The 15,401-nt window shown below is 47.0% G+C and overlaps 2 protein-coding genes across 4 annotated transcripts; both read left to right on the top strand.

Annotated features, from left to right (window-relative positions):
• Nucleotides 1-601: 601 nt before the first annotated feature.
• Nucleotides 602-8,228, top strand: LOC122383994 (succinate-semialdehyde dehydrogenase, mitochondrial-like). Its single transcript, XM_043370906.1, has 8 exons — nucleotides 602-758; nucleotides 3,981-4,175; nucleotides 4,463-4,546; nucleotides 4,816-4,986; nucleotides 5,287-5,741; nucleotides 5,956-6,064; nucleotides 6,362-6,590; nucleotides 6,949-8,228. The coding sequence occupies exons 2-8, from the start codon at nucleotides 3,981-3,983 to the stop codon at nucleotides 7,158-7,160; spliced, it is 1,455 nt and encodes a 484-aa protein (XP_043226841.1). The 5' UTR covers nucleotides 602-758; the 3' UTR covers nucleotides 7,161-8,228.
• A 1,561-nt stretch (nucleotides 8,229-9,789) lies between these two features.
• LOC122383993 (ubiquitin-conjugating enzyme E2-17 kDa-like) lies at nucleotides 9,790-15,241 on the top strand. 3 transcript variants are annotated; one of them, XM_043370905.1, is made up of 5 exons: nucleotides 9,790-9,871; nucleotides 11,224-11,310; nucleotides 11,682-11,762; nucleotides 13,767-13,971; nucleotides 14,511-15,241. In XM_043370905.1, the coding sequence occupies exons 2-5, from the start codon at nucleotides 11,267-11,269 to the stop codon at nucleotides 14,688-14,690; spliced, it is 510 nt and encodes a 169-aa protein (XP_043226840.1). In that variant the 5' UTR covers nucleotides 9,790-9,871; nucleotides 11,224-11,266; the 3' UTR covers nucleotides 14,691-15,241. The 3 variants fall into 3 exon arrangements, with proteins under 3 accessions (XP_043226840.1, XP_043226838.1, XP_043226839.1); XM_043370903.1 differs by having other exon boundaries at nucleotides 9,810-9,871; nucleotides 11,231-11,310; XM_043370904.1 differs by lacking the exon at nucleotides 9,790-9,871 and adding an exon at nucleotides 10,106-10,211 and having other exon boundaries at nucleotides 11,231-11,310.
• Nucleotides 15,242-15,401: the final 160 nt, after the last annotated feature.

Here is a 15,401-nt window from a genome sequence, read left to right as displayed (position 1 = left end):
AACCTTTGTCCAATTGCCTTCAACATTATGCGGTTTAATCCAAAAACCTTTTACCGCACGCTCGCGCTAATGCTAAAGGCATACTTCGGCATATGCTAAAATATACAAGAACGCTAAAAGGCAGATAAACATTGAACAGTCACACACAGCACCTGCATATCACTCGACTGGAAGCGAATTCAGCCGACAGGCGAGCTCTTTACTCGTCACGTTGCGAACGATATCATGATTATAAAAATAGTGATTCATTTCAGATGCAGTGGAGATAGTTTGTTTTTGGTTTTGACAGTCAAAACACTTTAAAATGGGCCGAATCAATTCGCGAGTACAATTTCATTGCAACCATATCAATATACAATTACATAATAGGTACATTGCAATTGCGAACATACCTAATCATGGCCCAAAACCATATGCTTTTTATTACATTGTTTTAAAACTCTAAAATAGCACGCCCCCTAGCCGACCCATCGGCCAGTGACCCTGTCTGTAGCGTCGTTTTTGCTGGTCACGGTTCAGCCGCCGAGGCCAGTGTCGTCGCTGCGCCCCTGCCCCACCGCCAGCCCGTCCCCAGCCTCAAGGTCAGCGTCAGCGTGGTCCGTGCAGCTGCGCAGAACCGGCTCCACGGACCAGCCGGCCGGGCCCGGCACCCGAAACTCACTCCGCCCTTTTCAGCGTGCAGTGGCGGACGCAGCGACCGGTCTCTGACATCTGGTGGACTTTCGTTGACGGTAAACGAGACTTACGACAAACTAAAGGTTGGTTTCAGTGGAATGTCAGGACCAAGTATCCGGTATATAGCTATGGACTACATGGTGCGGCTGGTGTGTCCATTGTTACGGAGCGAGCGAAGCGAGCGGAGTCTTACGTAGAATAACGGAAATTTCTGAGTATGAGCGGCCGGCGTGGTCACAATGCTGCGACGCTTATATCTCAGCAACCACTTGACCGATTTACATGCGGTAATTTTTGTAGGGTAGCTTAATTCCTTCTACCAAGTATTGGACTATTCCCGATGCATGTGGGTGACCCCTTATGCACGTGCCACGTGCAAAACGAAGAGGTGTCACTTTTGTAATTGTTGCAATATCTCGGTAACTACTGGGCCGATTGCGCTGAAAGTTGGCATGTAGGTAGGCACCCACTAGGCAATGCATATCCATGTGCCAGAGTTGGGGTGCTGCTGCACGTGCGCACGTGCAGGGGTCGATTCCAGATCTCGAGAACGGCTCGACCGATTGCGCTCAAATTTGGTACACGGTTACGGAGCAGTTAGTAGGGTGCCGTGCACAAGTCAGTTGGGACCCATTTTGCACGTGCGCACGTGCAGGGTGCCGCTTCCAGATCTCGAGAACGGCTGAGCCGATTGTGCTCAAATTTGGCACATCGCTAGAGACCGGTTAGAAGGGTGCCGTGCACAAGTCAGTTGGAGGTACCCCTTCGCAATTTCACACGTGCAAGGCCCACCCTCTCGCTCGCTCCGTTATTCGCCCCAAAAGGCGCTATACTGGTAAATATTTTTGGTCGTATTAGCTCGACGATTCAAATGGTACGTTGGTGAAACACCGTGGGTGAAACGGTGGCTGATTTCGTTTTTATATTTTAGATGCTTTCGCCCTTCGTTGAATGTCAATTCGTGTGCTGCTGTTGCAGGCTTGTCATTATTTCGCTGGCCTCTATTGTCGGTTGATTTGCTGATCATGGCTCGTAAGGTCCTTCCGGTCTGGATATAGGTATTGGGGACGGACGGACAGAGGAGACATCATGTGCCTACGCGATCACTGGGCCTGCCCCAATGTCATAACCCTGCCCTGTTGTGACGGGAATATCCCAGCACAATGGGACAGCCCATCCAGCCACTTATGACGGTTATTCTTTAGGGAGCGGTGGAAGATGGGCGCAAGGCGAGCAGCTGCCCATCCAACAACATGGGCGTGTACTCGTAGACATACGAGTACACGTATATTCTGCACCCCTAAAATCCGTAAGCTGTCCTTCAAGAAGCCCGTCGAACTCTTCGATACAATTTACTGGAAAACTAGTGACCAGGAAGCAAAGACTGACGTGGGACTAGCGAAAACCCAATACGGCCAGGTGCGCCCCACGCCGGTCTCTGAGGCCCCTACACTAGTTTTTAGGGCCCGCACGAGTTTGGTGCTCATGCTTGCTATGGGGGGAGGGATCTCACAACGGACTCCGAGGGTCACACAGGCTCCTGGGACCCAAACTTGTCCCTTAGAGCCCCATGGCCCCCACGTCAGCTTCTGAGGGCCCTCATAAGGACCTCTGAGGACCCTCACGATGACCTCATAGGTCCATAAATTTCTAAAAACAGAATCCTTATCGGCATTTGAAGAGCTTCGGCAGCCTCTGATATGTCCATGCCGATATAAAGGGTCTCTGAGGGTAACTGCTGACTTATGCGAACACGACGCTATGAGGTGGTCCTGAAGTCTCACGCTCTTGGGACATAAGTCGACCTCCGAGGGCCCCAAGCCGGACTTTGAGGGCTCCCACCAGTTTCTGAGGTGCAACCCACCAGCCTTTTAGGGCCCTACATTATCATCACAGAGCCACGCTCACCTGAGATGGCCTCTTAGAGAGAGATACATGTTGCCTTCCTATGACCCCACTACCTCCCAAGTCCCAAAGTTGCCGCTCGGAGAAGCCTTTCGCACTGACCCATCAGAGGAACATACGTCATCCTGAGATCATCCTAATTTTATTGTTAACGACCATCCTAATCTTATTCTGTTAGGTATGCTGTCAAAACGTTGAACTGCTAAGAGTTTGGCGCATTAGTTAAAACACTCGCTTTACCACTTGGTGGTCGACATTTTCTAATCTTTAAGCGACATTCTGGGGTTTCTTTTACTCGTAAAAGTCACAGTCATGATCTCAACTTCATTAATATTTACGCCGGATCGATTTTATAAGAACCGTTGTTAGGAGAAGACTAGGCAATATTCTTCAATAAGGCGGTATAAAGCAGGCAGGTGTTGCTGCGCGGCCCGCGCGCCGAATGGCCATTTATTTACTTACATAGCGTAGCATAATAAACACCCGCCAGTCGCCACACCCTCGGGCTGAGGAGTGGCTGCGGTGCATATTTCGGCTTAGAGAGCTTGGTAGCTGCAAGGCCATTGGTGTTTGTAAATGTCAAATAGTTCATAGCATCGCTTTGTATATTCATGTCCTCTGGTATATATGATGGAGAAAAACTGGGTGGATGAACATGTTTTCATAAACTTTGCCCGAATAGCTGAGTGCGTGGCTCTGCGGGCTCTCACAGTCGTTAACAGCGAATCGTTTTTGTTTGGCCACGGGCTCCTCTTCATCCCCCCCCCCCCGGCGATGCTTTTCTTGCGACAGACTTACCGGTAATACTACGAACCAAAATTTAACGTACTGAATTAGATATAAACAGCTCGGTCCTCCCGGATTTTGGGCTCAATGCTCATCTCATTATATTGGTATGTGGGGCCAATCTTTGGGTCGGTGTTCGGCTCGGCTACTATTGTAAGGTGATATGAGGGCAGGACATTGAATGAGGCGGTCACCAGTTGGTGCACTGTTGGCGAGTCCGTTCCAAGAAACAGGAGGCTACCAGCCCGCAATAACAGTTACACCAAGGGACTTCATCCATAATGGAGTTTCGCCACTCCTGTGTCTAATATCGTTGACCATGACTATCCCAGAACACGTGGGATGATCATTACCGATGTGTAACTATGTGTTGTTGTGCCAGTTGAAATATTGAAATGTTAATCAAAATTCTAAATAGCACCACGGTGAGGAGCCCGCCAAATTCCCCGTGTCATAGCTTTTCCCGCGGGCTCCTTGGTGACTTGGTTGATGCAGGTCTATCGGCACGGGACCTCGCCTCATAAAGTCGATGATGATTATAACAATCATTTGACATCATTCAATTCACATCGCCTTTTCCTTTTATGATACACATTTCCTTTTTCTGCCGTCAGATGGCTCTGCTGCGGACCCAACTGTACATCGACGGCCACTGGCGGCAGTCGTCGGACCAGGCCACGTTCGACGTGCTGAACCCGGCTACCGGCCAGGTGCTGCAGGCCTGCAGCGACGCGACGGCCGAGGACGTCCGCGACGCCTGCGAGGCGGCCGCCAACGCCTTCGCCTCGTTCAAGAAGACGACGGCTAAGGTGCCACTGCCGCTTCGGCACGGCCAGTCGCTCGCGAAATGGCCGCCAGGTCACTGAGCTGGACTGTATGTGGTCACAGGGGTCCCAGCGCCGCAACGGTGTGTGCTCCACTGTGCCATTCATGATGCATCTGCAAATGTATCGCATTCATAGTGCACATGTTTCATCGTCATGCTGTCATTCTCCATTTGTTGCCATTGCTGGTCATGGCTTCATAACCCAAATCATGCAATTCCTGTCATGGCACTCGATGCACTGTTCTGACTCTATTCGTCTCTCCTGCACAGGAACGGATGGTCATCTTGAACAAGATCCGCGATGGACTTCTCGAAAACAAAAAGGAAATTGGTCAAATCCTCTGTCAGGAAAATGTATGTATGATTGAAGAAACCCGCTCGTCATCTATAACTACTTCCGTCCATTTGATCAGAAATTGCGTTACTTTAGAACCAAACATTGCAAGCGCGGCATTGCAGAACTGTTGCTAAAGCACAAAATGGAGATCAACTTCACCTACCCACGCATTTCTAGCATTCACAGAAGTTTCCAATCGACTCAATGTCATTTAAATGTCATGTCTGAAATGGGCGCGCATTTCCTAAATCATCCGACCAACGATCACCTTTGCTTGGGCGCACAGGGTAAACCCATCGGCGAGGCAGAGGGCGAGGTGGGTTTTGCGGCCAGCTTCTTCGACTGGTTTGGCCAGGAGGGTCGGAGGGCGTACGGCCAGGTGATTCCGACCGTGAACGGCGACCGGCAGCTGGTGTGCGTCAAACAGCCCTGCGGCGTGGCCGCCATCATCACCCCGGTGAGTCTACTGACTTCACTCAGAAAACACTTACGCATGGTACGCATGGCCGTGGAGGTCTTCGGGACGGGGTTACTGTCATGGAAGAAAGGTTTAAGGGGAAATTTCAAGAAGTTCTTTGATGCATTCTTTTCCAGAACATGGTTAACAAGTCTATCAAGTTAACGTACGAAATGGACATAGAGTTATTAGATTAGAAAACCGGTGGAACTAGCACGTTAAGTTTCCTCTAAACGTCTCCAACTCTTTTTCATGTCAGCTAACGCAGTGTCATTACATGTAACCCTTTTCTCCTGGCAGTGGAACTTCCCGATCGGCATGTTGGCCCGCAAGGCAGCGGCCGCGCTCGCTGCTGGCTGTACGGTGGTCATCAAGCCGGCTGAGGACACACCGCTCACAGCACTCGCCTTCGCCGCCGTCTGCGAGCGGGTCGGCGTGCCGCACGGTCTGGTGAACGTGGTGCCGTGCTCGCGGTCCCGCGTGGCCCAGCTGGGCCGGCTGCTGTGTACCGAGCCTCTGGTGCGTCTGCTCAGCTTCACCGGCTCCACGGAGGTGGGCCGGCTGCTGTACCGCGACTGCGCCGACACCGTGAAGCGGATCCATCTGGAGCTGGGCGGTAACGCGCCGTTCGTGGTGTTCGACTCGGCCGAACTGCAGACGGCAGTGACCGGTGCCATGGCGGCCAAGTTCAGGAACACTGGACAGACGTGTGTGTCCACCAACCGGCTGCTCGTTCAGGCCGGCATTTACGACAGGTGAACACCGAGGGAAAAAGATATCTATGGAGGATTGCGAGGATAAGGAATGTTGAGGACTTGCGACTTGAGTGAAATCACTAATGACTCTGGAAAGGCTATTTTTAAAAAATCTATTGTATCTTGGTCATCCATATATTTGTCCGACGATTTGCTGTTGACATCGACTTGACGAGTCTCTTATATCGCATTTCAAATCACTAAATGTTATCAGGTTTGTGGAGGCGCTTGCTGAGGCAATGAAGACCACTCTAAAGTTTGGGGATGGTTCGATAGCCGGCAACAATCAGGGACCCCTGATCAACCGGAAACAGCTGGAGAAGGTATGTACTACCAATACCCAAAAACGCAATCCATTTTCAATTGTGAGCTAATGGTGGTGCTGGCATCTGGGGAAGACGTCTCATTTTGGCGCTATTCCGTTGTTTATGTTGTGCTATACCTGCCATCCTCTCCTAGGCTGCAAATTACATGTAAAGATGATGGGAATTCAGATAAGTATAGAGCCTGCCGGATCACGGATGGGCCGTTATACGTCATTCCCTGACATTCCGTAGGTCACGCTGTACTGATCCTGCTGATCTGTCAGGTAACATTATACTGACTCTGCTGCTCCCCAGGTCAAATCCTTGGTGGAAGACGCGGTCTCTCACGGAGCTCATGTGGTGATGGGCGGCAAGCAGCCACCAGAAGGGGGACTCTTCTACGAGCCCACCCTGTTGACGGGCGCCACCAAGCAGATGAAGCTGTACACGGAGGAGATCTTCGGACCGGTGGTGGCCATCTACAAGTTCACCACGGAGGAAGAGGCGGTGCAAATAGCCAACGACACCAACAAGGGACTGGCAGGTACGCTGGACGGGGCAGGGAGAGTGCCAAGGTTGCCAAATGGTCTGAGTCACGATACACGAGAGATTTTATGCGATAATCGTTCCATAGGATATACTGAGCTAGACACACAGGAAAGTGAATCTCCCAACATTGTTCAGTTTCATCGAAGTGGTTATTGGTTCGACTTGACGCACCATAGTCTAGCTTCAAATGGGTACTAGTTCGGAGTACGGACCGTCTGATATAAGCACGAAGTTTATAGCAATGTGCCGTGAAATTGCTTAGCCCAGTCCGCTCATGCTGACTAAAAGGAACATAATCTAAATGGACGTTAGCCTACTGTTACCATACGTTTTTGTCATCCTCTGCTATGCAGGTTACCTCTACACGAACGACTACCAGCAGTCCTGGAGGGTCTCCATGGCCCTAGAGTACGGCCTGGTCGGTGTCAACGAGTCACTGACTTCCACCTGCGAGGCGCCCTTCGGCGGCTTCAAGCACTCCGGCATCGGCAAGGAAGGCGCTCAGGAAGGCCTCGAATGCTTCATGGAAACCAAGTACATCTGCTTCGGCGGACTGAAGATGTAGGAAGCTGATGCTCGCGTTTAGAACTCAATCATGCGAGAAAGCAGGATGATTCTCTTCGCAGGCATTCCTAGCATGGTATAAACGCGATTGTTTGCGTTTCTAACGGTATTCGTCATTGAGTGGTGGTTTGCATGCATTTGTAGTCTGCTGGCAAAAGTTGAAGTAGCTTTCATGACTTGCACATTGCACAGGTAATGTGCTTCCACTGCAACGGATCACATGATGGGAGCCTTTGAGGCAATAACTCTACCGTGGGTTTTCTTACCAGATGGCATACAAACGAAAATGCGCGAAATCATTCCTAGAATTTTGTACTTGTAGAGCTCAGGTAGTTGGTACCTCGCACTCCCCAAAGCGCGACATCAGTCCCTTCATAATGTTATCAGTCATGTATTCTGAGGAAATTTTACCGTACAGCCATGCTATGTTTATGAACATTTTGCTCACAGGTGTAATAGGTATTCAAGGTTTGCATCGCGTTGCAAACGTCAGTCCTACGACATGAAGTGACGTTTTTAACTTGCTGCCAAGGAGGAGGGACATGGTGATTAATTTCGGTTATCCCGTAGATAATTTTTGTCAATGTCCATTGTCCAGTCATGAAGTGTCTAGTGAACTATTTTAGTTTCGATAAAGTGTTGTGGAATAACTACCTGCAAATTACAACGAATAGTTTGTAGGTATATGATGCATCCTATGTTTGCATCACATTTCCTATCTGCATTTATTATACCTACATACCCAGCATGCTAAGGTGTATGCAATGCAATGCTTGTCGTGACAATGTCATGTGTTGAAATGCAGCGTGTATTCATGAAATGCAGCGTATGTCAGTCAGCGTAAAAAACTTTGTCGTTGACAAAGTTTTTACCTTTACGGTGCCTCTCCTCCATACTGAGTAAAAGCACTGATCCAATATCAGTCGGTCTATGTGAAATGAATTGTCAACAAAGGACCTCCGAGACTGTATTATGACCACATCGAGGCTAGCAAACTGCATGAGCTGTGTCAGTTTTTGTAATGCCATGCTCTTGTTTTAGTATTCGATAATACACGCGAGCATTGCAATTCGCCGATTTGTAGGTCAGATGTCGACAATTTTCAACAAATCGATCCCAGCTCGGAAACTGATAAAACTCGCCGCAGGAAAGCTCATTTGATAGCCCTACTAACGCTCTTTCTGAGTAATTCTCTCGGATTTGACCTACCGTTAACGGTTTTGCCTGCAGGGGGCAAAAACTGCCAAAATAGCCGATTTTTTTCGGAAACGGTTTTTCTGCAATTACTTCTGAGTTCTGACCCAAATTCGACAATAACTTTTGACTAAAAAAAGCCACGACATTTCTTTTACCAGCATCGTGTTCCTCTCGTCAAGACGCGGCGAATGAATTACCACTTGACGTTGAAAGGTCAACTTGAAAATTTGACCTCAGGTCAAGGTCATGACCTGACCGGTAAGGGTCAAGTTGCATATCTGTCGATCCGTATCGTCGAGCCAAACACAACTGAGGTGTTTTCATCGCTCTGGCATGCCTCTATCAAGTTATTCGCGAAAACAGTCAGATACCATTGGTGACCTGAGATGACCTCAGGGGTATAAAAAGGGGTCACGGGTGCCATTTTCATATTCAGTGTGCCAAAGAAACTAATAATTCAGTGTTTTAGAGTGTTTATAATAACTTCCGTCTAAAAAGGCGACTTTCAATTTTATCCCATCGACTTATAGGTAATGGGGAGATCGCAAAATTGACCTGACCTTAGGTCATCGATATCAAAATTCCAAGATACCTACACATTTTGTACGTAATGTTGCTCTTATCAATCTCTGAAAGTTTCAAAGCGATCGGTCACTCGGTGTAGCTTTGGCAGACATTGAAACTTGTTAATGACCTGACCTGGTGACCTGACCTTAAGTGACCTGGGTCTGAAATTTTCACAACATAAGTAGAATAGATGTATGATAAGGGCGCCGCCGTTTTTGAGATATTCGCGAAAAACCGTAGGGGGGAGGTGTTCCAGCACCCGTCCTTCCTTGTGGAGCGCCGCCGCTTTTGGCACTCGCCTGTTCATACATCTTTTCCGCACATATCCGGAAAATTTCAGACACATGTCTCTCAAAGTCAGGTCACCAGGGCACGTGGAGGGCACGTGACCTCACCTCAGAAAAGGTTAGAATGCGCCAATTTTGCGACCTCCCGATTATAGGACAATGGGAGAAACTTTAAATGCGTCTGTTTTGGAAGAACGCCGTTCTAGACACTCGACAATCGGGCTACGGGTAAATGACACTGAATTGGAAAATTGCACCTCTGACCCATCCCTATGTCACTGAGGTCATCTCTGGTCACTGAAACGTCCAAAGCGGACATCCGTTTATGACATCATCTTGGTTTCAGATCATGCCCCCCCCCCCGCCAAAATCGAATCAGCCGCCACTGGATCTGTGTTCCCAATTGCACTAATTAGACTGGACTGGTAAGGTAGTACCTACCGCAACTGATAAATACATCATAGGCACTAGGCAGCTTAGGGGTAAGCACTGTAACAGCGATACAAATACACATATTAAAAATTGGGCACCATCAACAAGTTTTCCCTTTATCTTAGAGGAAACGAAGAACCTTCCTTCATAGTGGGTTTGGCAGCCTTCAGCAAAAACATCTTGCTGCTTAGGCGACGGGCTCATTTGTTGTCCGACGGCTAATAGGAAGGTTAGTAATCAATACGGTTAAAAGATGGCTGACTAATGCTGTATCATGTCGTTTTCCTTGTGTCATAATAATTTAAGGTGTAAGCTACGTATTGGGATCATTAGGTAATTGTATTGAGCAGTGGTACGTCTTTTTTGCGCCATTTCTGGCTCACGCTTATTATAATGCTTATGTTTTATTATATATGTCTATTTTTCATGTAAAATATCGTGTTTTCATCCCTTTAATGATTATCATAAGTAGAAAATACTTGTAGTTGTTTAATATCTTAAATAGAAAACCTACTTATATTGGTCTTTGTTCAGCAGTTGCCCGCACTTTGTTTCTTTTGGATTGTCAGGTTAAGTGCAAAATCTGAAAGTCATGACTGGAATGGCAAAAGCAGGGAACTGCCACCACTTATCAATTTTCATCAATAATTATAGGATTGGGGTTGCCACGTTATTTAAGTAACTGTAACATTAACATTCTCCAATCCCATCAACCCTTGGCTGCACTGATGCAAATGAAATAATAAACTGATTGGATTCAGGGTTGTTTATGTTTTTGTCAATTTTTGTTCCTAAGCTGAGTTGGAAAGAATGTTGAGTCATTGTTGGCCACCTTAGAGAGCTTTGGACTGTGTTTTTCTGACTATAGTCTGATTGTTTAAGCCTGTCTCAATCAGTTAAAATGCTCTAACGGAAAGCGGATGTTAAGGCCATATACCTTTAATACTGTCAAGCTGAACTTTTTACCTTAATCTTGCATTTACGTTTAACTCTATTCCTTGCAATAGGTTGACTCGTGCCTTACTTATTTGGGTACAGGGTAGGTTCTAAAAGCGATCAGAGCAGACAGGCTTAAAATACCTGACTAGGTATAGATGAGACAGTTAACAGGAAATTTAGGACAAATTTGTGTGAAGGCAGACTTCAACCAGGGTTAATGAAATAAACACAACCACACTTAACTTGGCATAGCCTGTGTTTCACCCTCTGCAGATGTTTTAAAAAAAGTATCAAAGATAAAGGCTTGCCTGCAATTAATATTTGTTTGGCTATGTGTGACAGGAATAGCCCAGTCTGTGCAAGAAGTTGTGACCAGTTGAAGGCAGCAGAGTGGAACAGATGGTGTCTAATATTAATGTGTTTAATATGCTTTGGCCTTCAAATTATCATGGGTTGAAAGTTGACAATACTTGTGTCATTGAAACTTCTTGTCCAGACACCATTGGTTTTGATCCTTGAATGGTACCAATCAAGTTTCTGAACTTGTGTTTAGTTAGTGATTTGTCAGGTCTTGAAAGGCATACACCCCAGAATAATAACTGAACTTGGAATATCAACCTGTTTTGACTGATTTTTGCATAGTTCACAGGTTTACACTTAATTTAACAAACCATAATCATCAGCAATGACCACACCCTCCAGAAGGCGGCTGATGAGGGACTTTAAAAGGTGAGATAGACTGGTCATGTATCTCTCCAAGAATGCATACTCCTTTGTACCAATTTTTGTTGATGCTGAGTATCAATCAAAATTGGTACAAAATTGGTCTTAAGTGAGTTTAGAGTTCTTTGTTTGAATAAAAATCAAAGTGGTGAATGTTAATGACACATTTCCTTTATACAAGACTTTTTGCTGTTAAGTGTTAACATTGCAATGCACCTTGTTTTATGTTGAAGTAACTATATGCTCAGGATAAGTTTCTTTCAAATGCCTGTCATGAGGAAGATGTGTACTGTTTGTGTTTCAGGTGTTGTATTTTCTGCTTCATTTACATCACATCACACATGCTATATTTTCCTCACCTGCCCTATGTTTCTCAGGTTACAGGAGGACCCTCCTCAAGGGGTTAGTGCTGCACCTTCAGACAACAACATTATGATCTGGAATGCTGTTATTTTTGGGTAAGCACACAAATTGGTTGTATTATGCAGTCCATTTTTTAACCCGCGCCCTGGTGGGGTCTGTTTATAACGCGACATGGTGGGGGGGGGGGGCTATTTTTTGCCCCCCTCGTATCTCCGAAACTACTTGACGGATCCACAAAATTCAAACGGCGTTCGAAAGGCCTGTCAAATTTGTCGAAGGAAACAAAATTTCATTGACCTCAGGGTCACCGATCACGTCACAGGTCAGGTCAAAGATGACATGTTTCACCGGTCACGGGTCATCTAGGGAATGCGCTATAACACCGAAGAAAACGCATTTTGTCGAGAATCAGCGATAGGGCGTCAGTTGCCTAGTACATATGTTGCTATAAGAGGTCACTGACAATACCAGGTCAGGTCACAGGTCAGGTCACATGAACCTAACTTAAGGTACTAAGGTTGTGTGATGCATGTTTTATGGCCAATTTTTCATTTCCAACTCAATGGTGTTGGTTATAAGACTATCAGGTACGGGTTAGGTCACTTTCTGGTGAAGGTCAGGTCAAGGTCAGGTCAAGAAAGGTCAAATTTTAAAGTTGATAGTTTTGCATAAAATGGGTATTGATTCGATGCAGCTCGTCACGGAGAGTCTAATGGTGGTCTTTGTTTTGCGCTACGGGGTCTAAAATTGCTAAAGATTGAGTTTGAAAACTTAACGTCATCAATTTTGAACAGTTTTTTTCGCTATAACTTCGCCAAAAAAAGAGGTATCAATCTCAAAGTTGGTATGTGGATAGAAGGCGGTAAGGATTATCACATATGTTCCGGTTTTTGCGAAATTCCAAAAACTTTTGGGATTTTTCGGCTTTTATATTCAATTTTTTTTGGGGGGGGGGGTCAAAATCCAAAAATTTCAAAAATCCGAGATAGCAGTTTTGTAGCCCTGTCAATTCTACAGCTTTTATGTTTTTTATCGTTTTTCTGTATTTGCAAAGCTATAGGCCTGACAGCTCTTCCCGCGAAACCCTTTTTTGGGTCGAAAACGGCAGAACATGACGTCACTCTGACGTAATTTCCGGCCAATCTATCATAGCCTTCTGAAAAATTTTTGGTCACAATGTGTAAAATTGATGTCCGAGAGGGTACTGAAAGTTTGGTGACGATCGGCGCAGCGGTTCTGGAGATATATCGAAAAGTGGAGGGGGGGGGCAAAAAAATAGCCCCCCCTCCACCAGGGCGCGGGTTAAGTCTATTGTATTTCAGATCCCTTATGGAACCAATATATTAGATTCTAAGTGCAGTCCAGTGGTTATAATGAAACTGTTTTGTTGTTTGTTTGTTGGGGGCTAAGGGGCCTGCTGACTGCGAGGTCATTTTGTGCCCATGTATTGATTTTCTTTTAACTTCCCTGTGTATTAAAGGAAACATTAGTCATGTTCAAGTTAAGATTAATGGGAAGTATTCAAATTCCCAAGTTAAACGTTTCCATCATAGCCGGACATTGGCAAAATCGGGCCTGAAAAATGGGATTATGGTTTAGTGCTCCTCTGCGGCCGCCAGGGACGTTAGGGTAGGAGTGGTGATTGGATAAAGTTCATTGGGAGCTCGAGAATGGCTATAAGAGACTGGGGAAACCGCCTCCTAAACAGCTGAATGTAGGACTAGTGCCATTTAAATATGCATGATGGTTGCTACGTAAAAGCTTGCAACCTTGAGAGAAACAAATGTACACTGGTTTCAACACTGACTTCCATAGCTGGGAACCTATTTGAACAGCCATATGCTTTTAACTTTTTGCATCCAGTTCTAGTAGACATGGGGAATTTTGCATTGAAATTGAATTTTAGGTCCAATTTTATTCTACTGTCGCTTTTTCAAAGCATTCGCATTTCCCTTTGAACTGCTCAATTTGTATTCACAGCAACCACAAAATATTTTACCTTCAGGTATGGGTAAATATAATGAGTTATAAAAAGGTTAGGTATCACCACCCATCATGCACGGAGTGCTAAGTCTGCCCTAACATGATCATCGTTGCAGACCTCACGATACTCCGTTCGAAGACGGAACGTTCAAGCTGACCATGGAGTTCACCGAGGAATATCCCAACAAGCCTCCTCTGGTGCGCTTCCTCTCCAAGATGTTTCATCCGAACGTGTACGCGGATGGCGGCATCTGCTTGGACATACTCCAGAACAGATGGAGTCCAACTTACGACGTATCGGCTATCTTGACATCAATCCAGGTGAGCTGTTAGCACATCTACCTTTGTTTGATGCGTTTGAAGAATGCCCGTGAGATAGCAAATTTTCTCAGCTCATAAAACGTTTGCGGTTTTTATATCCAAGTAAATTTCACCTGCCTCGCGCCCCGCAATTGACACTGCTTCTTTGATGACGGAAGTTCTATCAAAATTTGATATTCAAAGGCGCATATTTGTAGGGAGGTCTGAAGATTTACCATAGGATTTTAGGGTCGGGTACTAACCCTCACAAATGCAAGTTAAGTTTCCAACAATGTTCAGCTTGGTGATACTGTTCTGCCGAGTTCATGAATCGAGGAAGAAAGAACCTTTTCTTTCCCAGTCCTCAGGCGTCGTCGGTTTTATTATTGCTCCTAATCGTAGCGACCGAATCCTTCATCCACCACTCCCCAGTGCACAGGTCAATCAGTTGGGATCTCGCCCTCAAACAACTGCATTCAAAATGCCTCCTAGTATCCCACATACGTAACGCAACCCTTACGTCGTAGCGATATATTGACCGACTCCCTGTCTGTCGGCAGTCGCTGTTGGACGAGCCGAACCCCAACTCTCCGGCCAACTCGCTGGCCGCGCAGCTTTACCAGGAGAACCGACGCGAGTACGAGAAACGCGTCGCTGCCATCGTCGAGCAGTCGTGGCTGAACTTCTCCGAGGAGGATGACGGTGGTGCCGGAGGTAGCGAAGAAGCACCAGCCACCTAGCAGCTACCCACCTCCTAGCCCCGTCTGTCCTGCTGTGATGTGAGGCAGCGGTGGCGCCCGGCCGTGCGGCTGATGATCGCCTACAGTCGGAGGCGCGGCGGCGCTGGCCTCGGTAGCCCTGCGGCCCTGTTTGTTTACTATAGGTTTATGTCCAATTTGGTACGCGCTATGTAGCGCTCCTCGGTGATTTGTCGCGCTTGTGACTAAGGCAGAGGCAGCTGCTCATGGCCCGGGGTAGGGGGCGCTCCTGGCCGCCTTCTGGGCCGGGGTCGGATGCGGAGAGTTGCTGCCCGCAAGGTGCGCCGGGAACCCCGCCCGGGGGTCGACGCGTAACTGGTCTTTGCCCGTGTTTGTGTCGCTCGGTTATGAACGTGTCCTGCGAGTCAATCGTCCGTTGGAACTTTTAATCGTGCGAATCTCGCCCTCTGCGCCGCGCACTCTCGTGTTTGCTAAGTCCGGCCCCATTTCAATCCTTCTCGTGGTCCCCTTCTAATTCGATTAACTACTTGTAATGCACTCTTCGTGTCATGGAAATGCATTGTCAAGCCTAAGCTTATTCTTTCTTGATGTTGGTGGTGGTCTTGAGAATCTGGGATGTTCGCAGTGCGCTGGGACTCGCTGGGTTTGGGGTTGGCCTGACATCCAGTTAAGAAAAGATGCAGGAAAACAGATAAAATTCGACAAGTGCCAAGGTCACAGGGTACCTCCACC

This window comes from Amphibalanus amphitrite, unplaced genomic scaffold (assembly GCF_019059575.1).
Source record: "Amphibalanus amphitrite isolate SeventyFive unplaced genomic scaffold, NRLGWU_Aamphi_draft 000179F_arrow, whole genome shotgun sequence".
Taxonomy (NCBI): Eukaryota; Metazoa; Arthropoda; class Thecostraca; order Balanomorpha; family Balanidae; genus Amphibalanus; species Amphibalanus amphitrite.
Note: the sequence above shows the minus strand (reverse complement) of the source record. Positions and strands in the feature narration are given on the sequence as shown.

Coding starts and splice junctions, on each gene's coding strand:
- LOC122383994 (XM_043370906.1), top strand. CDS start 3,981: ATGGCTCTGCTGCGGACCCAACTGTACATCGACGGCCACTGGCGGCAG. Junction 4,176..4,462: donor TCAAGAAGACGACGGCTAAG/GTGCCACTGCCG, acceptor TCTCCTGCACAG/GAACGGATGGTCATCTTGAA. Junction 6,065..6,361: donor ACCGGAAACAGCTGGAGAAG/GTATGTACTACC, acceptor GCTGCTCCCCAG/GTCAAATCCTTGGTGGAAGA.
- LOC122383993 (XM_043370905.1), top strand. CDS start 11,267: ATGACCACACCCTCCAGAAGGCGGCTGATGAGGGACTTTAAAAG. Junction 11,311..11,681: donor CTGATGAGGGACTTTAAAAG/GTGAGATAGACT, acceptor TATGTTTCTCAG/GTTACAGGAGGACCCTCCTC. Junction 13,972..14,510: donor CTATCTTGACATCAATCCAG/GTGAGCTGTTAG, acceptor GTCTGTCGGCAG/TCGCTGTTGGACGAGCCGAA.